This window comes from Lepus europaeus, chromosome 17 (assembly GCF_033115175.1).
Source record: "Lepus europaeus isolate LE1 chromosome 17, mLepTim1.pri, whole genome shotgun sequence".
NCBI classification, from domain to species: domain Eukaryota; kingdom Metazoa; phylum Chordata; class Mammalia; order Lagomorpha; family Leporidae; genus Lepus; species Lepus europaeus.
Genome location: NC_084843.1, coordinates 50,991,714 through 51,018,659, shown reverse-complemented (window position 1 = coordinate 51,018,659; position 26,946 = coordinate 50,991,714). Strand labels below are relative to the sequence as shown.

The following is a 26,946-nucleotide window of genomic DNA, read 5'->3' as shown; positions in this document are numbered from 1 at the left end:
CACCAACGTCCTGCGCAGTTCAGGGAAGCATTAAAACTATTTGAGAGGCCAGCGCTGTGGCTCACTAGGCTAATCCTCTGCCTGTGGCACCAGCACTCCGGGTTCTAGTCCCGGTCGGGGCACTGGGTTCTGTCCCGGTTGCTCCTCTTCCAGGCCAGCTCTCTGCTGTGGCCAGGGAGGGCAGTGGAGGATGGCCCAAGTCCTTGGGCCCTGCACCTGCATGGGAGACCAGGAGGAAGCACCTGGCTCCTGGCTTCGGATAGGCGCAGTGTGCCGGCCGTAGTGACCATTTGGGGGGTGAACCAAAGGAAGGAAGACCTTTTTCTCTGTCTTTCTCTCTCACTGTCTAACTCTGCCTGTCAAAAAAAAAAAAAAAAAAAACTATTTGAGAACTACACTAAAATTGGAAACATCTGTCCATGGTAAGTTACCACTGTCAAATGATAAGACAAGATAAAGAACAGGGCATGGCACCTGTTATCATTCCATTTCTCATGAACTTTTTGGAGTACCCTTATATAGCCAACAAGATATGTACATATAAGCGCTTCCCACAAATCAGTAAGAACCATGAAATAAAAAATAAGCAAATAAGCAATTCACTAAAGGGAAAACCCGAATGGTTAATAGTATATAAAGACTCAGTCTCAGAAAAAAGGAAACTAAAACTTTAGTGAAATATGTTTCAGACCAGATTAGCAAAACCTAAAAAGTCAAACAATATTTAATATTAGTGAAGATTATAACAAAGGGTACATCTTATACATTGCTGTAGAAGTATAAATTGGTACATGACTTGGAGAGCAATTTGAAGATGTGCAGCCACGGAAAACAAAAAAGTATTGAAACAGAAGGACTCTGATCCAATGAAATGGTTACCCATGCACCAAGCGAGCAGAGAAGTCAAACACAAAACAGTGAGGCAGCCAAGGGTTAGCAACATCAGGCAAGCACTGCCACCTCAGGTATAAAGACAAAAAGCTGGAGCCGCAGATAAAAGGCAAACCCGGGAGGAAGGTAGAACCAGGGCTGGCTTGTCCAGAGGGTACTGTTTTGGAGCAGAAGTGACACCACCTGAGACTGAGGACCACTTACTTGAGTGAGGCTCCACACCTTCATTTTGCACTGGGCCCCACAAATTATATAGGTTGTCCTGGGCCTAACACTTGTGGAATGGGTCTTTAGAGCCATCTCCTTACAAATATGCATAACAGATATGGAATTCTAACAACTGTCTTAATGGTCCTAGTCAAAACTGAAGCAGTTTTGTAAAATCCTATTTATTCACTTGCTGTTTACTGGTCTTCACTGTGACGGGATGTAAAGTTCACCAAGGCAACCACTATGCATCCGTTAGGCTCAAAATTGTCCTAGCACAGTATCTGGCTCAAATGAGGTGCTCAATAAATGCTCAAGGGATGAACTAACATTTATCAAACCATCAAATCTGTGCTTGGCCCAGAATTTTTTTCTAAAAACAATGTTTACTTGAAAATTAGATACCAGGGACCGACACTGTGGCGCAATGGGTTAAGACACAGCCTGTAGCGCCAGCTTCTCATATGGGTACTAGTTCAAACCCTGGATGTTCCACTTCTGATCCAGCTTCCTGCTAATGTGCCCAGGAAAGCAATGGAAAATGGCCCAAATCCCTGGGCCCCTGCACTCACTTGGGAGATCCGGAAGAAGCTCCTGGCTCCTGGCTGCAGCCTGTGGCTACTTGGGGAGTGAACCAGCAGATGAAAGATTTCTCTGTCTCTTCTTCTCTTTCTCTGTAACTCTACCTTTCAAATAAATAAACAAATCTTTAAAAAAAGAAAAAAGAAAAAAAACAGATACCAGATTTTATACAGGTGAGATTCTTGAAAATCTTGTATATTTCACTACACATTTTTCCACAAGTATAGAGAAATACTTCCTCAAAATCTGTACTTATGAAGATATCACATTTGTGCTTTAATGTGGCTTTTTCTTTTCCCGAGATCATCACTAACATTTTACGGAGTGCTCATCCTAAAATGTGCCATAGGAGTGGTTTGACCTTTGTGACATTAAATACGTATCACTCAAAAATCCCCAATTTTCAGGCTCACCTTTCAGCACTAACACTGCTGCCCCACTAAACGAGTACTCAGCTAAGATTGCTTTGGAAGATGGAAATGTTTCAAGTTATAATAATGGTAACTGTGAAAACAGGTAGGCATTGCCACAGGCACCTGCAGTTGTGGCTGAGGGAAGCTCCAGCCTGCTGCCAGCTTTTCTCGGTACCAGCCACAGTGCCACACGGTAGCAGAACAACCCAGTTCACTTTTCATTCAGCTGCCCAACCTTGAAATCAGTTTTCCAAAACTAGAGGCATTTGCATTATTTCAAATTCTATGCATGAAATGAGATATGACCCGCAACTTTTATTTGACATTTGCATGATTAAACATAGACAAATGCAACCACACTGTATTGTCTCTGGGATATCAGGATTCTAATTTATCCATAAACACATTCTTTACACTGAACACAAATAGTGGATGGTGGATAAGCAGAGAAGCAATAGCTCTGTGCCGCTCCAGGAAACATAAAGGGGAACTGGCAGCACAATCTAACACCAGGAATCCTCCTTTAAATCCATTTGCTCCACAAGGAAAATGATGGAGGAAGTAAAATATCTGACTAATACCTAATATTTAAACCCTAGACAAAACATTTCAGTGCAAATCAGGAAGTACTTTATTTACTCTGATACAAGGCAAAGGTAGCTGGATAATTAGTTTTCTTTAAACAACATCCAGCTTTGCTGACATCTTATTTTCCAAAAGCAGCTGTTAGCCAAATATAGTATTGTTTATTCTCTCCCTGGAAGACTGTTTTTTAAAAGTGCTTCTTCTGGTAAAAATGTTGCATCATATAATTGGAGATAACAGGAAAAGTAGGAGTTGCTGTTTGGATTTAAATAAACATCTGCTCAAAAGTCCAGTTTTCTGTTTGTGAATAATCCTTTCATTTTATCCCATTAAGCACACTAAATTATTGCTGTGTTTATTCCTCTCTTTTTGGTCATGCTAGGAACTATTCCAAACATGGGATCACAGGAGACAGTCCTCTTAGAAAAGACAGATGAAGTCAAGCTATTTGTCTTTTCCCTTCACTATGTAGTGAGGTATTTCTGGGCCAGAGACCTTATGAACATGTAATATTAACCATCACAATGGATTTCTCACTATCTGATACACACCCTTAATTAAGTTGAAATTGGATAAAATTTTGTTGTTGTTGTTTTGTTTGCAGGATGGCTACTTAAAAATACCTGTGTATCTGAGGTTAAGAATTCCCACTGGTCTTCTCTAGAGAAGAATGAAAACTGTGGTTGGTCTTGCAGAGAACATACTCAATACCTGCTATTACCTGTGCTTGCTCTAAAGCTACTCGCATTTTCATCTATTCACTGATAATCTCTGGGAATGAAAACCCACTCTACGCAACTTTTTCAGATCTGACTTTTATTTTCTCCTCACTGATCACTTGGCTTCACTTTGACCTGAATATTTCATTCTCAAAATAATCTTTTCTTAATTTCAATATTGATTCCAACTTCACTGTTGGAGTTCATCTAACACATGGCACTAGAAATCTTTGTAAACCAGCAAATTCAGGTGCTATTTCTCACTCAGTTGTTGAAATCTGCAGTGTGCTCTTTAGAAAAATATTTAAGCGAATGATGTCCCACATCATGATGAATTCTAAAATTTTATGGTTTCACTAGTTAGGAAATGGGATTTATTGCCCAAAGTGGTGAACTACATACAGAAATCCAAAATTTGGGAAAGGGTGAGGAGGTATTTGTCCTTTGGGGTGATCCACGCTGCCACACCCTTCCATTAGCTTAATTAAAATCTCCCAAACATTGCATTTGCCATACCAGCTCATGGAGTTTGGGACTGATGTTTACTGGTCACAATATTTTGAGCTCAGCTGAGAAACTGTTAGGTAGGAAGTCAGAAATGAGCTTGTGTGTGTGTGACAAAGGCCTAAGGAGTTGACATCTAGGTCCAGCAAGGCAAGACCCATCCCCTTAATAACACCAGTCTCAACCGGACTGCGCGCTCAGCCCTCTGCCTCTCTGCTGAGCCGCCCACCTGGCCTGCCCAGGTGTATTCTCTCCACTCAACCCCAGTCTGAGCTCTCCCCCAGTCTGAGCAACTGGGCACTCTCAGGTTCTGTCTGGAGAGGTGCCATCTGTTCTTACGGATGTCCCTACCCTAATAAATCTTGCTATGTTGTTTTCCCCTGCTCTGTCTCACTCCTGAATTCTTTCTTGCACAAAGAGAAGAACCCTTCTTTCTCTGGTAACAAAACCACAATCTTTTTGCTTTCAACCACTTCCCACTACTGCTTGCACATGAGTATGTTAGACAAAAAGTCCAAGAGCATTTCAAAAACTCCTCAGATTCTAGCAAGAAGATTTAAATGGAGTAACTGCTCTGCTTCCCACTTGGATCCTAAAAGAAGGGAACACACTTTACGAAGAATGCATTTATATTCTCCTGGTCATAAATACATTTCTCATGATATTAAAACCATTGAGACACATGGCTATGGTCAGTTAGGAAATGCAGCTTTTCTCTCCATTTTATAAAGATTGTGTTATTATTCTTGTCTTTACAGTTGAACGTTTCACCGAACAGCAAACTTTTGTCTGTTGAAATAGCATCCACCACTTTACTATAAAGCTCTTAAATATAAGGAACGTATACTCATTAGCAAATAAATCCCTCAAATGCACTCTGCTTTTGTTAGTGCATTATTTCCTTAACAAGACAAGTAAAGCATGGTTTGGAAGGAATGACTGCCTAAAGTGTCTATTTACAGATTTCTACTCCTGCCTAGTAGAGCAGGTGCCATATATAAATATTACTCAAAAGTGAGCAGGTCCTCTGAAAGTCCAATAGCCATACACTCCTATCAGTAGCCTTATATATAATCCATACCAGAAGATGCAGAAGCCATTACTATGAGCAACAAGATCAAGAGATGTTTAATCATGAAAGGATTTATAATCTACAAGGGTACTTAAACTGAGGGTTTGCTTAAAATTATTTATGCAAATGTTATCATTGTATTGACAGCTATCTACATTGATGAGGACTGTTGAGATTTAAATGATAGAAATGGAACTTAAACGAGATTAAGAAAACAAACAAAATAACCCTCATGCACCTAGAAGAGAAGCTGGGTGGCTCAGAAATCATAAGGCAGCACTGCAGCACCAGAGCCTCAGGATCAGAACCAGGAACATCTTCCTCCCAGGAGTCTTTCAGGCTCTCCAGTCGTGTAGCCCAATTTAGCAACATGAGCAGAACATCAGTCTTGCCAGATTTCTATAGTAGAAAGGCCCAATGTCCTTTATCCACCACACCCCCGCCCCAACCAAGTCCTGCTACAATTGTTGCATATTGTGACTGATCCAATCTGGGTGACCCTTATGAACAAAAAGTGGAGACCTTAAGAGTCAAAGGGACCACACAAACAAGACAAGTGTCTGCTAATACTGATAGAATCAAAAAGGGAGAGAACGATCCAACATAGGAAGTGGGAGACACAGTGGACTCATAGAATGGCAATGTCCTAAATAGCACTCTGGCCTCAGAATCAGCCCTTAAGGCATTCGGATCTGGCTGAAGAGTATTTTAGGCATGGAAAACCAAGACACTCTGGAAAAAAAAAAAAAGACCTAAATGAAAGATCTCTGCAAGTGAGATCCCAGTGGAAAGAACGGGGCCATCAAAGAAGGAGGTACCTTTCTCTGAAGGGAGGAGAGAACTTCAACTTTGACTATGACCCTATCGGAATAAGATCAAAGTCGGCGAACCCTAAAGGCTTCCATAGCCTTGGCAACTCATGACTAGAGCTTAGGGAGATTACTGACGCCATAAACAAGAGTGTCAAATTGTTAAGTCAGCAACAGGAGTCACTGTGTACTTACATCTCATGTGGGATCTGTCCTTAATGTGTTGTCCAATGTGAAGTAATGCTATAACTAGTACTGAAACAGTATTTTTACACTTTGTTTCTGTGTAGGTGCAAACTGATGAAATCTTTACTTAGTATATACTGAATCTATCTTCTGTATATAAAGATAATTGAAAACGAAAAAAAAAAAACAACTTGGTTTTAAATTGAAAATTGCATAGAAAATTATTTTAAAAATATCATGTAGGATCTCTGTCCTTAATGTGCTGTACATTGTGATTTAATGCTATAACTAGTACTCCAACAGTATTTTTCACTTTATGTTGCTATGTGGGTGCAAACTGTTGAAAGCTTTACTTAATATATACTAAACTGATCTTCTGTATATAAATAGAATTGAAAATAAATCTTGATGTGAATGGAAGGGGAGGGTTGCGGGTGGGAGGGAAGTTATGGGTGGGGGGGAAAGCCATTATAATCCATAAGCTGTACTTTGGAAATTTATATTCATTAAATAAAAGTTAAAAAAAAAAAAAAAACCTTAAAAAAAGTGGAGATCTGAAACAACCCCATTAGGACCTCATGCAGTAGTGACCTTCCCTAAATATAAGTGGGCATTGTTATGTAAGTGGGATAGAAAAACTGGTGACCCTAGCCATGCCAACTTTGAGGCAGAAGTTTCTGATAATCTATTGGGCGCTTCAGAGCCTGTGATTTTGGTTTTGAAAATCCCGAGTTTGGTGTTCTGTGGTCTATTTCTTCTTCAGCTTTTTCCTCTTAAGTCTGGGGAACAAAATACATGCTATCCTTAAGAATTTGTCTTAAACATGGTATTATGGAGAAAACAGCTGGAAGTCAAAGCTCCAAGTCTTTGCTATGTCTTTTTTTTTTGACAGGCAGAGTGGATAGTGACAGAGACACAGAGAGAAAGGTCTTCCTTTTTGCCGTTGGTTCACCCTCCAATGGCCGCTGCGGCCGGCGCACTGCGCTGATCCAAAGCCAGGAGCCAGGTGCTTCTCCTGGTCTCCCATGCGAGTGCAGGGCCCAAGGACCTGGGCCATCCTCCACTGCCTTCCCCGGGCCATAGCAGAGAGTTGGCCTGGAAGAGGGGCAACCGGGATAGAATCCGGCGCCCCAACCGGGACTAGAACCTGGTGTGCCGGCACCACAAGGCGGATGATTAGCCTGTTGAGCCAAGGCGCCAGCCTGCTATGTCATTTGCTAGTCTTGCGACATTCAGCTGTATACTTAAGCTCTTATGTACCTTATTTTCATCAACTGTAAAATGAAGCTGTCCACACCCTTACGACATTGCTCCAGAAAACGGAAACTGTATGCAATATCCATTCATTACAGTGACTTCAATAATTAGTGGCTCCAATGGTCTGAATATGGTTTGTGCCCCAGAACTGATGTTTTTATCCATAGATAGGCTAATGTATTAAGAAGGTGGCTGACCTAATCCAATTATGGTGCTACAAGTGGAGCCTTTGGAAAGTGATTGGTTAGATCAGATCACTAGGGTAAGCCCCCATAATTCAATCCTGGTGGCTTTATAAGGGTAGAACACCAGATACATAGCTGTTCTTGTCATGTGATACAGCCTAGGGGGCTCTTACAAGAGCATGTATTATGCTGTTTGGACCTCCAGCCTCCCAAACTGTGAGCTAAATAAATGTGTTTTCTTTATAAGATAGCCCATCACAGGTATTTCGTTATAGTGCCAAAAAGCTAATACAGTAGCTATTATTCAAAGTGAAGTGCCTCTTGGCACAATCTTAAGGTGCCTAATGTTCACAGTACTAGATCAAGGCAGTGAAGATTAAAGAACAAGACACGGTTCCTGCCCTAATTGACTTGCAACTTATGGGAGAAAATAAGTCTATGTGCAATTGAAAAACCAAAGTGCTAAAAGGTAATGAGAAAAAATGCTACGAGAGTTCAAAGGGAAAATAGATTACCATGTGCGAAAAATTTTACCTATATTTTTCAACCACTGTTGCCTTTCAAAAATTACAACTACTATGGGAGACAAATAGATAAACTTTTATAATATATTAAAAACATGACTACAAAAATATTAAGGAGTAAAAAAGTGGATAAAAAATCTTTCAACAAAATTTTTTAAAAATTTCGTTTAAAGTAGTTATCACAGAACTATAATACTATGTTCAAGAACATGAAGTGATTTGTCACTACGTATGAAATATGCAGCCTTTCCTGCCACTAAAGAGAACAGACTGAAATTGATTAGAGATATTTCATGATGCTATGAAGATTTGAAACAAACAAAACTTTGTCACAATCATCACAACTGGTAACTGGCTTTCCTGAAATCAGCTTGAGGAATGCATTTCCCTATTATTCAGTTCAGAATTGTTTAGGAAAGCCTGAGTTAGCTCCTAAGCCTACCTAGGGCACAAAAGATTTAAAAAACCAGCAGCCTAGGGTAAAAGTTCCATTTTAGAATAAGTCAAAAGGATCACAGTACAACTTATTGAAATGAGGATCTGACTTGTAGCTTTTCACCTACTCACTAAAGTTGAAATGATACTTCATACAGAACCACACAAAAAATCCTGGGCAGAAACGAAAGTCAGTCACTCATGCTAGCAGTCGGGGCCAGTGGTCTACCAAGTTAGTTTCAAACTGACACATTAACTTCTCTAAGGATTCAACTCCATGGAGCAAGAGCGGTGAGGCTGTGCACTGCTTTCATCGTATCTATAAGACTCAAGCACTTGTTTCACTCAGCTGTCTATACATCACTGAAACTAAGTAATCAAGAATCACCTATACAATGGTACTACAAAAATTCTGCAGAAAAATCTTATTCTGATGCAAAAAAATTCACCAAAAAATTTAATTCTTCAAAAAGTTCACAGAATATGCATACCACCAAAAAAACCATGATTTCAAAGTTTTGCACCAAAATAATCTTTCAATTACATTATTTTCCACACAACGCCCTTGTACTTAACTATATAAGATATATAAGAGTTTTTATTGCACAATGGGATGGGGGCTAATACTGGTCCAGAGAAACTAAAGGGTTGCAATCTACCACTTGAAATACAGGATCTGGTTCAATGCCTCACTTCATAGTTAAGGAAACATATGCCTGTAGATACGCCACACTGCATTTTCCTCTAACCTCCTGTGTGATCTTTCACTTATCAAATCCCTACCATGAAATCTTAACCCTCTAGGATGACCCCAAATAACTCCCATCCATAAGCTTATAGTACATCGGTTTCACCAAAGGCCCTAGAACAAAGACAAAAACTATCTTACAGGACATCCTGACAAAGAAGGGAACCCACACTTCCTCCTACAAGGTACAAAATCTCCAAGGCAATAGCGATTAGATTCACTCACTACATATCCAACCAACTGGCTTTAACACCATTAACACAGGAATATCTATTGTAACCAAAGGTAATCAGAAAGAAAAATAGAGGTGAAATGATCAAAAGTTATACATTAATACAAATCATTGTTAAATTAGGCTGCTTATAGAATACAAGAATCACAAAGAGCAGCATTACGAATTAGACAATTTAATTACTAAACCTACTGATCTGAGCCAAACACATGTATTGTACATCAGAACCTTTGTAGAAGGCTGCTAATAAACACTGTGTCAAAATTTTTAAGTAATTTTTAAATCACACTTGAAAGCCAACATAACTACTTCAAACAGTTATTACTTCTGACCGAGGCAAAAAAAATTACTTAGACAAATAGCTTTCGTAACACTCCTAAAAATAGGATAGTTCATAAATTTTCACAACTGTTCTTCCCTGCTGTGGACAACCCTTGATCTTTGACTGTAAAACTTAGCCAACTTTGGCATGCTCTAATGTTAGTTTTATAAGTTACTGAAAACTCCTATAAATTTAGCATCATTTTTCAAATCTGTCTAGTGTTCCCATCCTGATGCTTAAACATTTAAGTCACAAACTGAAATACCAGCAGAAAAATATTCATCTTTAGGCAGGTTGTATAGTTACCATATGGCAAGAAAACAGAGCATAAAAATTCTTCAAAGCATTATGAAACTTGGAACGTAGCACACTTCCCTACGTTTTAGTAGTTCCAACTATATAACACAACTGCTGTAAAGACTGAACTGATTTAAGCTACCTCAAATTTTCTCCAATTCCTGACATCAATATTAGATTTATTGTTTTATTATAGTAACAAAAAGTTGTTACAGAAAGATCTACACACATATACAGAATTACATTTAAATTCATATAGAACAATATTTACATTTTTAAGTTACAGTTTTGAAATAAGAAGAAGAACAGCTTAAGTTTTACAACAAAGAAAAGAAAAATATACAAGACAAAAATAGAGTTAACAGTAAAAATACAACTATTCATTCTTGGTGTAGCAATGTGGAAACTTTGTCAAAGAGCTATATCTTCTTAATCTGATTGTCCAAATCATTAAAATATGGATGATTTAGTGCCATTTTGCCAGAAATCCGTTTGGCAGGATCATAGACTAACATTTTCTGGAGGAGGAAAAGAAGAAAGATACTTATTTATTAAATGAATCATTTTTTAAAAGTCTCCTTTAATCCTTAACTTTTTTATCAATAAGCCCTAATAATTTCAGTGAAAATGTACTAAAAGAACATCTCCGTTAATTTATCACATAAATGTCTCATCCCTCAGAGTTCACCCTGTAGCTCCTAAATCATAAATATCACAACAACTTTCATTAAATTATTCTAAGACCCAAGTATTCAAAGATAGCTTTAAAAGCACCACATAAATTTAGGAATGATACCTAGTTAATTATATTTATGCTGAGAATTAAATGACCATCTGAGTTATTTATAATGTTCTTCAATGGTGACAATTAACTACAGTGGTTTCTGCTGTAGCTTCTAACAAGTGCCACATAGCCAAAAATGAGTCACTTTTTGAATAACAGTCAAACAACCTACTATTAAAGTTGATTTACACATCACCAGAAAAAGCTAAAAAGTTGAAGACTGATTTTAAATTTGATCTGAAAAAACTATTAATCTTAAAAAAAAAAATCAAGAAGCAGACTATAGATACTTTTACTAACAAATTATCATCCTAACACTTAGGTGTTCAGTACTATATTAAGTGCTTTGGCTACTTATTGCTTACAACAAGATATTAGTCCCACTATACAAATGAGGACCCTGAGGCTCAAAGGCGTTCATTGCCCAAGATCATATAGCTAAGGAATGACAAATAGGAAATCATGTCTAATTTAAGAAGTGCAGTGATGGTTCAGCTGGGGAAGACTTTGCCCATAAGGAGACATTTTTGGCTGTCCTTAGTGGGGAGAGTGTTCTACTGACATCTAGAGGGTAGAGGGCATAGATGCTGCTAAACATGCTGTGATGCACAGGACAACTCTACGTGGATCAAGATGTCAATTATGGCTACAGAGAAACCCACTTTACAGTATTTGACTTTTGTTTCCTTAACTGAAATAAAATCAAAGAATTGTAGAAGTCAGAAGAGCAGCCTGGCCAGAACTGTAGAAGAGCCTTAAGTCAATCAACAATACTAGTATACTGTACCAAAGACCTGAATGGCAGATAAAGGACTCTGGCAGTCACTATAAGCAACTGAGAGAAATCTAAATCTGACCTTAATTTGGTTGTATGATTTACAGATGGTAAGCTTCCTGGAGCAGGCCTTTTCCATCCTAACAGGTTCTACTCTATTTTTTGCTTATTTGTAAAGAAAATTATTAAATGGCAGAAGTAATGTGAAAGAGAAAGATTTTTAAGAGATACAGCAATTTTAACCTTTCTGATGGAGAAACTAGACCCAAGTGAGATATGGAGTTCATGTTGTAAACTCCTTTATTAACTAAAAACAGCAGGCAGTAAGAAAATACTTGACTAGGATAAACTAAAAAGGAATTAATAGTAAATGACAAAAAAAGCTGAGAAGGAAGCCACCACAACTTAGCAATTCAAACTGCCTATAGTCATCTCACATAACAAAAACCCAAACCCTTCTCTCAAAACCACTACTGTTTCTTGATGTCCAAAATGGGCAGTAACACAATAGAACATTCCCCAGGTAAACTAAGGACTGAATGAATACAAGCAGAATCATCAGTAAGGTTAAAGTATAAACAGCACTGCTTACCGAGAGCAAATCCAAGCCATTTTCATCCAAATTTTTGACATGAGATGCCAAGCTTCCTGGTTTCCACTTAGGAAATGTATTCTTATAGTCCTGTAAGGATTCCACTTCTGGCCACACTTCGTTATTGGGTGTGCCCAAGGCTCTAAAAGCCATTGCAAAATATAACATCAGTTAAAACATAAATATCATCTTTTTACATACATGTTGCCTTTATTACTTCAAACATGGTAGCAATTTTGGTATAAAACAAAAATACCTGAAAATCCGGAAGAGCTGATCAATTTCTGAATCTCCATGGAAAAGTGGTTTCTTAGTTGCTAATTCTGCAAATATGGTGCCTATACTCCAAATGTCAACTGGAGTCGAGTAACGAGCTGACCCCAGCAATACTTCTGGAGATCTATACCAGAGTGTTACTACCTATTACAAAGCAAATTTTTACAGAAAATAAACATGGTGCATCAAATTACCTACATTTAAACACTTATATTTCATTAGGCTGGCTCTTTAGAAAGCTGTATAATTATCACTAACACCACCAAGTTAATAAACTATATACAGAACACTAAATTGAATGTCACTTCTAATTTCTACACATCAAGGGAAAAAACAGACAAAAGCATACCAAATCTTTCTTGTTTTTCTTATCATTAAAATGAGAGCACAAAACACCTTATATTTTAAAAAAGTGACAGTGGATTTAGGAGTGACACTATACAAACTGCTGCACTGCTTACTGCTAACATGTAACTAGTCAAATAATAATTTATTAGTAATCTAGAATTAAGCAAACAGTTCTGTATATTCAATCATAATGATACCACTTCTAACTTAGAACAAAGCTAACAAGTTCAGAGGCTGACGTTGCCACTCGAGACAGCTCCAGAGCACCTTGGTTCAGAGTACCAGTCACTCTGCAATTCCAATTCAGCTTCCTGCTAATATACCTGGGAGGAAGGAGAATAATGGCCAGAGCACTTAGGCCTGGCTTCCACCTGGCCTGGCCCTGACTGTTACAGACATCTGGGGAGTGAACCAGCAGATGGAAGATCTACCTGTCACTCTGCCTTCCAAATAAATAAATCTTTCAAAAAGCTATTAAGATTAGTAGCATTTGTTTAAGCCACAGAGAACCAAATAATCTTACTTATATAACCATAGGAAATAATAAGTCAAGACAAACCAAAGGAATGTGGTTAAATTTCACTCTGGAGACAATCTGTGTGAAGGATGCACAGCTTCACAAGACAGTATGTTGCCTTTCCCTCCAGAAATGGGAAATAAATGCCAAGTTATCCAGTTAACACTGCCCAACCACTATTCTACTCACATTCAACAGCTTCTAAACAGCCCCCCTTAAGAAACAAAATCTGTTTTTTGATGTATCAGGCAGGTCCAATTAGTATAGAGGAAACACGATTATTAAATGGGAAAAGTTTAATATGAAGAGTAAGACTGGTTTGTAAGAAATATTTGTAAAAGATACAGACTAGCAAGAACTTCCTTCTAATGTCCTCTACTGACAAATCTTAATGCAGCAACTGGCAAAGAAAAATCATATTTAAAGGTTCCAGTTCCATCTTCACATAGCATGCAATGACTAGTGAATTTGGGGCTGAGAGGCAATAAATTGAGATATCGTTACAAAGTAGAAGTCTTTCTGTATAGCTTTTTTACTTGATTTAAAGAAATATAGAAAACCCAGCAATCACACATATTCAAAGCACCTAAACCGACTAGGCTACTTACCTCATGTGTATACACTCTAATAGGTATTCCAAAAGCTCTGGCAAGGCCAAAATCAGCCAGCTTAATAGTTCCTTTGTCATCAATCAACAGATTTTGAGGTTTTAAATCTCTATGAAGAACTCTTCTAGAGTGACAAAACACAATCCCCTGTAGGATCTGGTATAAATAACTCTGGAAAAAGAAATTATATATTATAAAATTTATGCCATGATTTTCTAAATAATTTTCATTGGTTTGTTTCAAAGACAATGCAGAAAAATAATTTAACTACCAAAAGAGCTTTCAGGTCATTCTAGACTGATAAACATTTGGGGGGTGGGACATTCATGTATGCAAGAGGTCTTCATGGAAAATGTATATATAAAGAAACAAAGCATGAATTTCGAGGGTTTTTTTTTTTTTTTGCAAATTAAACTTACAATTCCATATTCAAACAAATGTTTTGAAGTACCTTCACACAATGATCTGATCCTAAGTCTTAAGACACATTTCTAAATGGAAATTTTTTGGGGCAAGAGTTATGAGCCACAGGTTAAGTTGCCACTTAGGACAGCTGCATACCTGAGTGCCCGGGACCAAGTTCTGACTCCAACTCTGATCCAGCTTCTTACTACAGCAGATGATGGCCCAAGTGCTTGGGTTTCTGCCACCAATGTAGGAGAAACATGGAATTTCCACCTCCTGGCTTTGGCCTGGCCCAGCCCCAGCTGTTGTGGGCAAACTAGCAGATGGAAGAGCTGTCTCTCTGCCTTCGAAATAAATAAATCTCAGGGCTGGCGCTGTGGCTAGCAGGTTAACGCCCTGGCCTGAAGCACTGGCATCCCATATGGGCACCGGTTCAAGACCAGGCTGCTCCACTTCCAATCCAGCTCTCTGCTGTGGCCTGAGAAAGCAGTAAAAGTTGGCCCAAGTCCTTGGGCATCTGCACCTGCATGGGAGACCTGGAGGAAGCTCCTGGCTCCTGTTTCGAATCAGCGCAGCTCCAGCCACTGCAGTCAATTCAGGAGTGACCCATCGGATGGAAGACCAATCTCTCTCTCTCTCTCTGCCTCTCCTTCTCTCCCTGTGTTTTAGAGGTCAACTAGTAATACTTATCAAGATTTTAAATGTAAATAAGCATCTTCAACCCATCAATTCTAGTTCTATAAAGTAGCATACAAGAAATATACATACAATGGTATTTACTGCAACCCTGTTCTTAAGAGCAAAAATTACCAAGCTTTAAAATAACTTATATGTCTATCAATTTGGAAATGTCTAAATAACTATATCAAAAAGATAAGCACAAGAGATTTCTATATCTGTTAACATTTTATACCAAAAAAGGTATAGTAGCAAAAAACTTTATGTACATATAAAAGGGTATTTCAAAAAGTATAAAAAAAAATGGCACTAAAAGATAAGTTTAGGGGCAGATGTTGCAGCACTGGTACAACAGGTTAAGCTGTTCCTTAGGACACCCAGCTGGAGCGCCAGTTTGAATTCCAGCTGCTCAGCTCGGACCCAGCACTCCATTAATGTGCCTGGAACACAGAGATGCTGGCTCAAGTACTTGAGCCCCTGCGACCTGTCTGGGAGGCCTGGATGGAGTTCCTAGCTTCAGTCTGGCTGAGACCTGTCACTCTGCTTTTCAAATAAATCCTTTTGGTGCAAAAAATTAGGAAATCCAGGCAGCTTCTTCATAGTATCATTTTCCATAAAATTTTGTGAAGACTCCTTGTGTAAATAAAATCCCATGCATAGAAAAGTATACATGTTTATACATATGTGCACATAAAAGTATAAAATCATGAATAAAACTCATCAGCTATCTCTAAGGAGTGGTTCAGAGTTGAATATAATAAATGTCTACAACAAAGTAACTGAAATATTTTCAAAGAATAAAATAGAGGGGACAGTGCTGTGGTGTAGTGGATAAAGCTGCCACCTGCAGTGCCGGCATCCCATATGGGCGCCGGTTTGAGTCCCAGCTGCTCCACTTCCAATCCAGCTCTCTGCTATGGTCTGAGAAAGCAGTAGAAGATGGCCCAAGACCTTGGACCCCTGCATCTGCGTGGGAAATCTGGAAGAAGCTCCTGGCTCCTGATTTTGGATCTGCTCAGCTCCAGCCACTGCAGCCAGTTGGGGAGTAAACCAACGGATGAAGACCTCTCTCTTTCTCTCTCTGCCTCTCCTTCTGTGTAACTCTGCCTTTCAAATAAATCTTTTAAAAAAATAGATTAGCTTTCCATCTTCACCCTATCCTGAACTTCTTGTTACTTTGCTAAACACATATTTGATCAATACCAGATAGACTATGGTGCTATGCTTTTGATATTAGTTTGAACAGTACTTGTCCCCTAAAGCCTCATGTCTGTTCCTAAAGCCTCATGTAAATGGCACTAAAAGGACAAACATTTAATCCAATTATGGTGGCTGAAGATGGAGCCTTTGGGAAAAATTGGGATTGTTAGTTTGGAAACCCCATGGTCATATCATGGTGGCCTTATGGGCTCCCCTCTTTCTATGTGATGCCCTATGCTACCTTGGAACTGCCAGCAAGAACACCAGAATTGTATACTGAACATGAGTCCCAAATAAAATCTCCTTCCTTTAGAAATAGCTTATCTAGGTATATTATTTTAAAACCCAAAAGCCGACTACTACACTTAATTTCCAAAAACACATACTTAACAGTTATGTTATCTCAGGCACTACTTGGTAACAAAGTGGTTGTTAACAATTTAATTCATATAAAAACTGTGGAAGGAAAACAAATTTTTTTTTCATTATTCTACTTACTAACACTTCCTCTACGTAAATTCCCATAAAACACAAGGACCTCTATAGAATCATCTCTCCACATTCACAGTATTCAAAGTTGTGGGAAGACGCGTACCTTAACAAGCGAAGAATCCATGAACTGACCAGGAGGGATTGAATCCAAGTATTTCTTGAGATCCATGGAAAGGAATTCAAAGATGAGATATAACCTGGAATCTTGCATAAGCACATCTTGAAGACTGAAGAAGAAAACAATTACATGAACAAAAGTCCAGCAAGCATTTTTATCACTTACAAAATAAAACTACGGCAAACCTCAGCGAATATCATACAAAATGTGGGGGAAGAGATTGGTGGCTTCCCAAGTAGAGAAAACTTTAATACAAAAATAGAATTTGAGAAGGAAATCTCAGGACAATAATTTAAAATTAAACCTTCAGGCAAGCATTTGGCCTAGCAATGACCACTACGTTAGGATCCACACCAGAATAACCACTTTCAACCCCTTGCTCTAGTTTCTTATTCCAGCTTCCTACAAGGCAAACCTCAGGGAGCCAGTAGTGATGGCTCAAGTAGTTGGTTTCCTGCCACCCATGTGGGAGACCTGAATTGTGTTCCTAACTCCTGATTTGGCTCTTGCAGGCATTTGTAGAGTTTACCAGCAGATGGGGGACTTCTCCACCTTTTTTCTCTGTTTTTTTTTTTTTTTAAATATGCTTTTTATTTATATTTATGTGAAAGGCAGAGTTACAGAGATCTTCCATTCACTGGTTCACTTCCCAGATGGCACCAACAGCCAGGGCTGGGCCAGGCCAAAGCAAGAGCCACAAGTTTCATCCAGGTATCACAGGTGGGTGCAGATGCCCAAGGACTTGGGGCCATCTTCCACTGCTTTCCCAGGCCACCAACAGAGAGCTGGATTGGAAGTGGAGCAGCTGGAACTTGAACCGGCTATCATATGGGATGCTGGCATTACAGGCGGTAGCACACTGTACAACGCCAGCCCCTAAAATAATTTTTAAAAAATTATAACTAAAATTTTCTTATTTTACAGGAGGTGTTAACTTAAATAATCTGTATTCAAAAAACATATCTAGGTTGGTTGCTCGTTGTCTTGCCACTGAAGTAATACAGAGGAATTTTAGAGTATTATCTGACCTTAAGGGCTGTTCCCTATCTCCAGCTTAGCAAAATGCAATTAAATTAGATTGTAACTTAGATCACTAGCAACATAGCTTCCCTAAAGCATCCAATTCAAATACTTAAAGGAAAGCATTTTCTGCTTTTCATCCAGCTTGGCTGCCTGCCTTAGGGCTGATGAAGGCATCTCCAGAAACTAGAGCTCCCAGGCTGGGAGTTAAAGCTTTCTGAAAAGGGCTTCTTTTCTCCCATTGCTACTTTACCTTGCTTTTCAGGACCTAGTACTAATTCTTATTACCATGCCTCTCTAATAATTCTTTCACTGTACTGTTTGCTTTTAAGATTTATTTCTTTGAAAGGCTTTGTTATAGATAGAGACAGAAATCTTCCATCTACTGGTTCCCAAATGGCCCCAACAGCCAGTACTGGGCAGGGCTGAAGTCAGGAGCTTCACCCAGGTCTCCCATATGGGTGGCAGGTGTCCAATCGCTTGGACCATCTTCTGCTACCTTCCCAAGTGAATTAGCAGGGAGCAGGATTGAAGTGCAGCAGCTGGAACTCAAACCAGCACCCATATGGGATACTGGCATCATAAATGGCTTTATCCACTATCCCATAATGCCAGCCCCTCTTTTGCTGCTTTAATAGTATTTTGCCTATGCACAGCATTCTCAATTAACAAAATAATGTCTCTTTTCTACTTTAGATAAAAATTAAGCAAATGCAAAAATTCTCATATTGAAATTCATTCAAAATTGTGTGCAGGAAAATGGTTTAAACTCAGATATACCATACCTGACTATATTTGGATGACGAAGTTCTTTTAATAGAGAAATTTCCCGAATTGCAGTACTAGGAACCCCTTCCTCTTCACTTTCTAGTCTGATTTTCTTCATAGCTACCACTTGGCCTGTAGTTTTGTGTCTACCCTTATATACAACTCCATAGGTACCTGAAATAGACAAAGTAAATTTCTACTATGTGACACACCCCCACAACCTAAAAGGTTCTTTAAATGATTAAATCCCATAAGGTGTCATACAATAGAAATGTCTGTCTGCTGTCGACAGATAGGAATTATCAACTATTCACTCATTGCTTCCAAAAAGAAACTGAGGATAACCACAACATATCATGTATATGGTTTAGAATAAAATTCATATAGTCATAAGTTTCCCACACATTTAAACTAGCATTTCATATTCCTGCACATTTAGAAGTAGAACTTGCATAAATTATAATGTATCTCATCAAACATCATACCCAACAACAAATCAGGTCCCAAACACAGTATAAAGACTTGGACTCCGAAAATACTACTGACAAGATCGCCTTGCCATTTTCAGAGTAGCTGATATAGACAGCGTTGTGCTTTCGATCGTATTTTATATGCATCAAAAATACAATCAACAAGCCTCATCCAGAAAACAATGAAGATTTTAAAAAGACATTCAGTTATATATGTATCAATAAAGCTCACATTATCTACTACATAGTAGGAAAATTTCACACCCATTTGGAAGTGGATAAAACATAGATAAGCTTTAGATAATGTAATAATGTCAATATAAGAAATAGAGTATATTGGGAGGTGGATACATAAGAACAAACAATAAATAGATTGGCTAGTTCATTAAATCAAATTCACACATATGTTACACTTAGTAACCCAGCTAAGTGCTTTTTAAACTGAGGTATCAGTTGTGTTTTTTTTTTTTTTTTTTTTTGACAGGCAGAGTGGACAGTGAGAGAGAGACAGAGAGAAAGGTCTTCCTTTTGCCTTTGGTTCACCCTCCAATGGCGGCAGCGGTAGGCGCGCTGCGGCCGGCGCACCGCGCTGTTCCGAAGGCAGGAGCCAGGTGCTTCTCCTGGTCTCCCATGGGGTGCAGGGTCCTCCACTGCACTCCCTGGCCACAGCAGGGAGCTGGCCTGGAAGAGGGGCAACCGGGACAGGATCGGTGCCCCGACCGGGACTAGAACCCGGTGTGCCGGCGCCGCAAGGCGGAGGATTAGCCTAGTGAGCCGTGGCGCCTGCCGAGGTATCAGTTTTTTAAAGGAGGTCCTGAAATCCTTAATTACATAAAAAATTTTATTTAACAGATTTTGCTTTCTATGACATCAGTATACTTTAGGAGAGAGTAGACTACATTTCCCTAGGGAGGTCTATTCTATAGGTTTTGTCAGTTTTCCCAGAAGGTAGCAATAAGAATGACTAAGAACCACTAACAAAGTATCAACTATTTAGTTAAGACCATTAGGCTGCAAACCCATGTCACATAATCTTTGTTCTAATATTTTAAAAATAAGAAATTCTGAGCCAGCGCCGTGGCTTAACAGGCTGATTCTCCGCCTTGCGGCGCCGGCACACCAGGTTCTAGTCCCGGTTGGGGCATCGGATTCTATCCCGGTTGCCCCTCTTCCAGGCCAGCTCTCTGCTATGGCCTGGGAAGGCAGTGGAGGATGGCCCAGGTGCTTGGGCCCTGCACCCGCATGGGAGACCAGGAGAAGCACCTGGCTCCTGGCTTCGGAACAGCACAATGCGCTGGCCGCAGCGGCCATTGGAGAGTGAACCAACGGCAAAAAGGAAGACCTTTCTCTCTGTCTCTCTCTCACTATCCACTCTGCCTGTCAAAAAAAAATTCTGCATAAGTCTTCCTAAATACCAAAATCATTTTAAAGACATAAGATAAAAATCCCTATTATGCTACTTGACTAAATTTTGGATTGACTTTGAATCACAAAAATTATTTGCATATTAAAGAACTGAGAAAATTTAATAATCCTCAAAGTCATCCTACAAGTAGGTAACTTTCTGTACACTTAAAATTTGTATTTGTTTTTGAGAGATATATACTTGCATTAAATACAAAAGGTAGGTAACCCAGTACACATATTCTGGCATACTGTTAAAGCTGTCAAGAAGATCATTTGCATAATATAATCAAATAAGTAGTTCATGGTAAATTCAGAATAATTTTCCTCTAATATTCTTTCCTCTCCCTTATGTATACAATCTCCTCTGGTTCCAATTTACAAAATTAAGTCATAATAATTGGTTAACTGGGAACCAACACTCGGTATTTATTGAATTAAATTTTAAAGATCATTTATGTTTTAGGTCTCTTTTTCTGAACCATCACTTCTTTCTGAGCTAATAGAATAGGAATTACACAAAGTAGAACCATTCTATTGGTTTGTCATCAAAAAATTATTTACAAAATATGCCATATATGCTCTAAAATGAACACTCTAGATATAGAAATATTTTAAGTAGCTTACTAAATAAGGAAGCAAAGGGGAAATATTAGTTTAATAGGATTATAGAAGAGTAACCATAACACAGAAAAGCCTGGAAGGAGACAAATTAACATAAGAGTTACCCCTGGAAATAAAATATGTGGTCAGATTATAGAGGCCATGAATGGTAAGCAGAAAACCTTTCTAAGCCAGGTAAAGTTCTACCATCATATATACAGCTACTCTCTAAAAACTGACTTTTTCTTAAGACCAGGAGTTCAAAGATTAGTATAACAAAACTCAGACTTCGGAAAACAAAAACAACTTTGCAATATTTGAAATGAGAAGAGTATGAACATATTAAATAAATTAGGTTCTCAAACATGTCAAGGTCATGAGAGGGGAAAGGCAGATGGGTTGTGCTAGAGGTACTAAATGCCAAATGAAATGGATTACCTTAGGTGGATCTTTGTAAAACACATGAAGGACTTAGGGGAAAGTTTATCTCTAACTTATTTCAAATGGATCAAAAAGAAAATCAACAGCTAACACACATAGAAATAATAAAAGTTGACAAAACATTAACATCCTGGTAAAGGTACTACAGTTTCACCATATAAATCTTTCACCTTAACTGTAGCTTTAGAAATGTTTAAGTGGCCGGAGTTGTGGCATAGCAGGTAAAGCCACCTTCTAACATTGCCAACATCCCACATGGGTGCCAGTTTGAGTCCCAGCTGCTCTACTTCCAATCCACTCTGCTATGGCCTGGGAAAGAAGATGGCCCAAGTCCCTGGGCGTCTGCACCACGTGGAAGACCCAGAAGCTCCTAGTTCCTGAGCAGAGCAGCTCTGGCCATTGTGGCCAATTGGGAAGTGACCCAGCGGATGGAAGACCTCTCTATGCCTCTCCTCCTCTTTCTGTGTGACTTTGACTTTCAAATAAACAAATAAATAAATCTTAAAAAAAAAAAAAATGTTTGGGGCCGGCGCTGTGGCACAGTGGGTTAATGCTCTGGCCTGAAGCACCAGATCCCATATGGGTGTGGTTTGAGACCCGGCTGCTCGCTTCCTGTCCAGCTCTCTGCTGTGGCCCAGAAAAGCAGAAGATGGTCCGGGTCCTTGGGCCGCTGCACCCACATGGGAGACCCGGAGGAAGCTCCTGGCTCTGGATTGGCACAGCTCAGGCGGTTGCGGCCATCTGGGGAGTGAATCATCGGATGCAAGACCTCTCTCTCTCTCTCTCTCTGCCTCTTCTCTCTGTGTAACTCTGACTTTCAAATAAATAAATAAATATTTTAAAAAATGTTCAAAATAGGGAGCTTGTGTTGAGGCACAGCAGGTTACACTGCTGCCCATAATGCTGGCATCCTATGTGGGCACCATCCTATGTGGGTTGCAGTCCTGGATGCTCCATGTCTGATCCAGCTCCCCGCTAATGCACCTGGAAAGCAGAAGATGGCCCAGTATTTGGGCCCCTGAACCCACACGGGAGATCCAGATGGAGTTTCAGTATCTTGACTTCCATCTAGCTTAGCCCTGGCCATGGCTGCCATTTGTTAAGTAAACTGCAGATGGGAAGATCTATCTCCCTAACTTTTCCTTTCAAATTAAAAAAAAGAAACACTCAAAATAAAAGTTGAGGAGGAGGCTGGCGCCGTGGCTCACTTGGCTAATCCTCTGCCTGCAGTGCTGGCACCCCGGGTTCTATTCCCGATTGGGGTGCCGGGTTCTGTCCCGGTTGCTCCTCTTCCAGTCCAGCTCTCTGCTGTGGCCCGGGAGGGCAGTGGAGGATGGCCCAAGTACTTGGGCCCTGCACCCGCATGGGAGACCAGGAGGAAGCACCTGGCTCCTGGCTTCGGATCGGCACAGCGCACCGGCCGTGGCGGCGATTTGAGGGGTGAACCAACGGAAGGAAGACCTTTCTCTCTGTCTCTCTCTCACTGTCTATAAATCTCTGTCTCTCTCTCACTGTCTAACTTTGCCTGGCCAAAAAAAAAAAAAAAAAGAAGGTATCATCTTGGCCTCAAATGATTTCCATATTCAACTAGGCACAAGAGTACCCAAAACTATACCAACCAGAAAAGACTGGGGGAAAAAAAAAAGGAAAATAGATAATTATTATCAAATATCTAAATATCTCCTGTGGAATTAACACTATCCCAAGCAGTGAGCACACAATGTGAACAAGACAAAAATTCTAGCCCTTATGGAGCTTACAATGTAGCATTAAGGATATTAAGGACTAGAAAAGGAGATGGAAAGTGAATCCCGTGGAGGGTTACTGCTTCCCAGGAAAGTCACTGCCAAAGGTCTGGGGGCCAAACGGCAGGGCCAATTTGAGGGACCCCCCCCTCAAATTACAAATGAGAGTGTCATTAGATGAGGCTGATGGGGTTACCATTGTAGATAGTTGGGGAGATGGTGATCAGAGTAATAACAAATGGTTAACACCTGATGGTTTTCTGAGATTAAAGCAAACAGATGCCTTCCATACTCTGTACAATCATCTTGTGAGTACAACCATCCCCATTTGCAGGGGCGGAAACTGAGATCCAAGGACTTAGCCCTATCATAGTGTCCGAAAGAACAGGAGTCTTGTGATTCCACTAAATGCGTGTAACATTAAATTTAAGATCTTATTTTAACTGCTGTTTGTTTAGTATCAGAAATATGTAAGATTATGGGAGGAACAGAAAGGAAGGTCATCAGAGTATAATTTCAATTCTCTTGAACTGTTAATAGCTTTGTGTTGTAAAGAACATATACCACTGCACATTATTTCAATATTTACATGCCTCCATGTTATAGATGATCATTTTTCTATTTTTAAAAACTTGTATTTTTAAAATCACTCACCTTCTCCAATTTTCTCGATTTTGGTATAATCCTCCATAGTTAATCAGTAGGTATGGTAGATCCTAAAATGAGAGGAAAAAACAGATTTGATTATATGGCAATAACTCAAAGGTATAGTGCTTCCTGCAATGTATAGTTAAGTACTATAAATATTAGTTATTATGTTAAAACATTTACAAAGGTAAAGAAAAAGAGTCCTGGAATAAGACTTTCTCATCTTGGGGCCGGCACTGTGGCACAGCGGGTTAAAGCATCCCATATGGGCGCTGATTCTAGTGCCAGCTGCTCCTCTTCCGATCCAGCTCTCTGCTATGGCCTGAGAGGGCAGTAGTGGAGGATGGCTCAAGTGCTTGGGCCCCTGCACCCACATAGAAGACCTGGAGGAAGCTCCTTGCTCCAGATCAGCACAGCTCCAGCTGTAGCGGCCATCTGGGGAGTGAACCATCGGATGGAAGACCTCTCTGTCTCTACCTCTCTCTGTAACTGTCTTTCAAGTAAATAAAAAAAAAATTAAAAAATTTTCCCATCCTTCTTAGCTCTAAAACATCAGAAACAACGCATATATTCCATGCTGATATTATTTAAAATCTTCCAATCAAATTAATCCACAAATTCAGACATCAACTTATTTATTCTTCTCAAACAAAAACCAGAATGTTTTTTATAGTAATACCAGTGTATAATGGGATTACACACACATATTTCAACAAATGTTAAATGACTGAATTTGTACAGCTTTTGGGTATTTTTACAAAGATGCTTCAAAACAAACTTTTTTTTAAAGTCATTAAGAAGGAACTAAAATGGGGTGAGGTTATTTACCCATTAAGTTTTGTTTAAAGCTTTAAAAAAAAATCTGTTTACACTTGCAAATAACAATCTTTCTCCTTTGTTTTCAGCAAACATCTGAGTTAGCATATATATATATATATACATACATATATATATATATTTGCAGGAGTAGGAAATAGCGCTGATACAAGAAAATGAGATTCCACAGTTCTAATGATCGTAAAAGCTAACAGCTGTTCAAGACGTCCTCCCTAGCTGTGCCCAACTTCAGAAGCCCTGTGCATAACTACATTTTCTAACACACTGAAGATAAACTCACCATGAAGTTCACTCTATGCAACTAATCCCTTAAGAAGTTCCACTGCTCATATTCATTGACAAAGTAAAATCAACCCAAGAAGTGGTAGAGAAGAATAATTTTAAACGAGCAGAGCTGCACTCCGGTGGTCATGAGTGCCACTCTCAGCCATTTATAATTTTACAAAATGGCAGTGGACGCTTCTCTTTGTCCTCAAATGACCAGATTGAACATACCCACAGCACACAACTGAACTCGTTTGAACAAGTAGCTAAAAATCAACTCAAAGTTGGGCTCAATTACTCTCCCACCATTACCCAGTTATAATAAAGAAAAGAAGCTGCCCTGAATGCCTTTCGAATGTCTCCTGGGGCTCTGTACTACCAGCTGCAGATGTTAAAAAAAAAAAAATCAAGTCACCCCCCCACTCCACCTCCCTACCCAGAGACCTCCAGGCCTCAGGATAGAAGAAGCGCACGGCGCCAACTGGCACTGGATTTTAAGAAACGACTCGAGCTTCTTAAAATGCAAACGTGTTAATCTGCTCGGCATTTCTCAGCTTTCCGCTTTTTGCCAGCTCCACAATTTAAAAAAAAAAAATTAAAACTTCAGCCTTGTGCCTCAGCGTTCTCCAAAGCGCTGGGTGCGCGAGGGTCGCGGGCAGGGCCCAGCCCGAGAGGGCCGGGTTCACGCAGTCGCCTCGCTCACGGGGGTCTGCGTGTGTGAACTCGCGTGGCGCGCACCTGGCGCAGGTGCGGGCTGCTCCCCACCCCCCCCACCCCCCGCCGGGAGCGGAGCGCGCGGGGCGCGGGGCCTCGTCTGCGCCTGCGCCGGCCAGGCGGCGGGCGCTCTGCGTGCCCGACCCAACGCCTGGCTTTCTGCCCCCATCGCCGCCCGGAGCCGCCTCCAGCGGGGTCGGCCACCCCCGCGGACCGAGGGCAGCCCCAGCCCTCCGCAGGTAACCGGACCCTCGGGAACCCAAGCCCCGGGCCTGGCCCTGCACCCTTGCCGGATCCCCAGCCTCCCCGAGAGCATGCCCTCGCTCCGTACGCGCCGCCCAAGGGAGACCCCAGGCCGGCCCCTGGAGAGGGGACGCCCCCGCCGCCCTGCAGCAACCCTACCCGGCTTGTTGTCTCCGCGGCGCCAGATAACCACGTCCGCGAAGCTCTCCGCTCACCTCGCCAGAGCCAGCTTTGAAACTAAGTGCGAGCAGTTTCAAACTCACCGCGCTAAAGGGACCCAGACCCACCAATCACATGGCTCGTAGACTTTCAAAGACACCAATCAGAGGCCGGCTGGGCTTGGGAGGGGCTTCCCGGGTAGCCAGAGCGCGAAAGAAAGAGGAAACGGCGGCTGGGAAAAAAGCAGGAGGGCGGGCGCCAACTGAATCAGAACGCAGGCGCCCTCTTGCATTCCAGGAAGGCGTCGTCCTCCTGTTTCTAGTCATCGGGAATGGATGGTTCGTTCTGTTGTGATTCTCTCCCTGTCTCGAACAGTTTAACTTGATGACACTCAAACAGCTCATCATACAAGTGATACTGCACTTACATCGAGTTGCCAGTACTTCTAATACTTGGGGGTAGTGTATACTTAGGTTTTTCTAAGTGAGTGATTTCCAGGAGCATATTTAGGTTACCTTACTAAGGAAATAACGGGAAACTCTCATGTCCACCAAACTGTAAAAATTTCCGATACTAAATTTATATGCGTATGCATACATAGCTGTGGTTGTTTTTTGACTCATCTTTAAAACTTTTGAGCTTACAATTTTTTACCTAAATGTTTACATAATGAAAACAATTTTAATTTGTTTTATTTGAGAGGGAGGGGCGAGGAGAGAGAGATCCCCCATCTGCGAGCCAGGAACTCAATCGGGTCTCCCACATCGATGGCAGGGGCCCAAGTTCTTGAACCATATCTGTGACCCACCACAATACATTAGCAGGAATTGGAAAGAGCAGAACAGGGACTGGGACCCAGGGACTCCCAC

General features: G+C 40.4%; 1 protein-coding gene and 1 long non-coding RNA gene across 3 annotated transcripts in view; both read right to left on the bottom strand.

Annotated features, from left to right (window-relative positions):
• LOC133776017 (uncharacterized) overlaps positions 1-5,912 on the bottom strand; it is a 109,569-nt gene extending 103,657 nt beyond the window's left edge. The window contains exon 1 of the long non-coding RNA XR_009868330.1: positions 1,671-5,912. This is a non-coding gene — a long non-coding RNA (uncharacterized LOC133776017). The remainder of the gene's footprint in view (positions 1-1,670) is intronic.
• Positions 5,913-9,508: 3,596 nt separating this feature from the next.
• Positions 9,509-26,193, bottom strand: CDK1 (cyclin dependent kinase 1). 2 transcript variants are annotated; one of them, XM_062214667.1, is made up of 8 exons: positions 26,078-26,193; positions 23,867-23,928; positions 18,567-18,723; positions 16,747-16,870; positions 13,869-14,039; positions 12,376-12,539; positions 12,120-12,261; positions 9,509-10,486 (listed from the first exon to the last, which is right to left on the bottom strand). In XM_062214667.1, exons 2-8 carry the CDS (start codon positions 23,901-23,903, stop codon positions 10,388-10,390), a joined length of 894 nt encoding a protein of 297 aa, XP_062070651.1. In that variant the 5' UTR covers positions 23,904-23,928; positions 26,078-26,193; the 3' UTR covers positions 9,509-10,387. The 2 variants fall into 2 exon arrangements, with proteins under 2 accessions (XP_062070651.1, XP_062070652.1); XM_062214668.1 differs by having other exon boundaries at positions 26,134-26,176.
• Between the last annotated feature and the right edge of the window lie 753 nt (positions 26,194-26,946).

Coding starts and splice junctions, on each gene's coding strand:
- CDK1 (XM_062214667.1), bottom strand. CDS start 23,903: ATGGAGGATTATACCAAAATCGAGAAAATTGGAGAAG. Junction 16,871..18,566: donor CGTCATCCAAATATAGTCAG/GTATGGTATATC, acceptor TTTCTTCTTCAG/TCTTCAAGATGTGCTTATGC. Junction 12,262..12,375: donor CAGCTCTTCCGGATTTTCAG/GTATTTTTGTTT, acceptor AATGGCTTTTAG/AGCCTTGGGCACACCCAATA.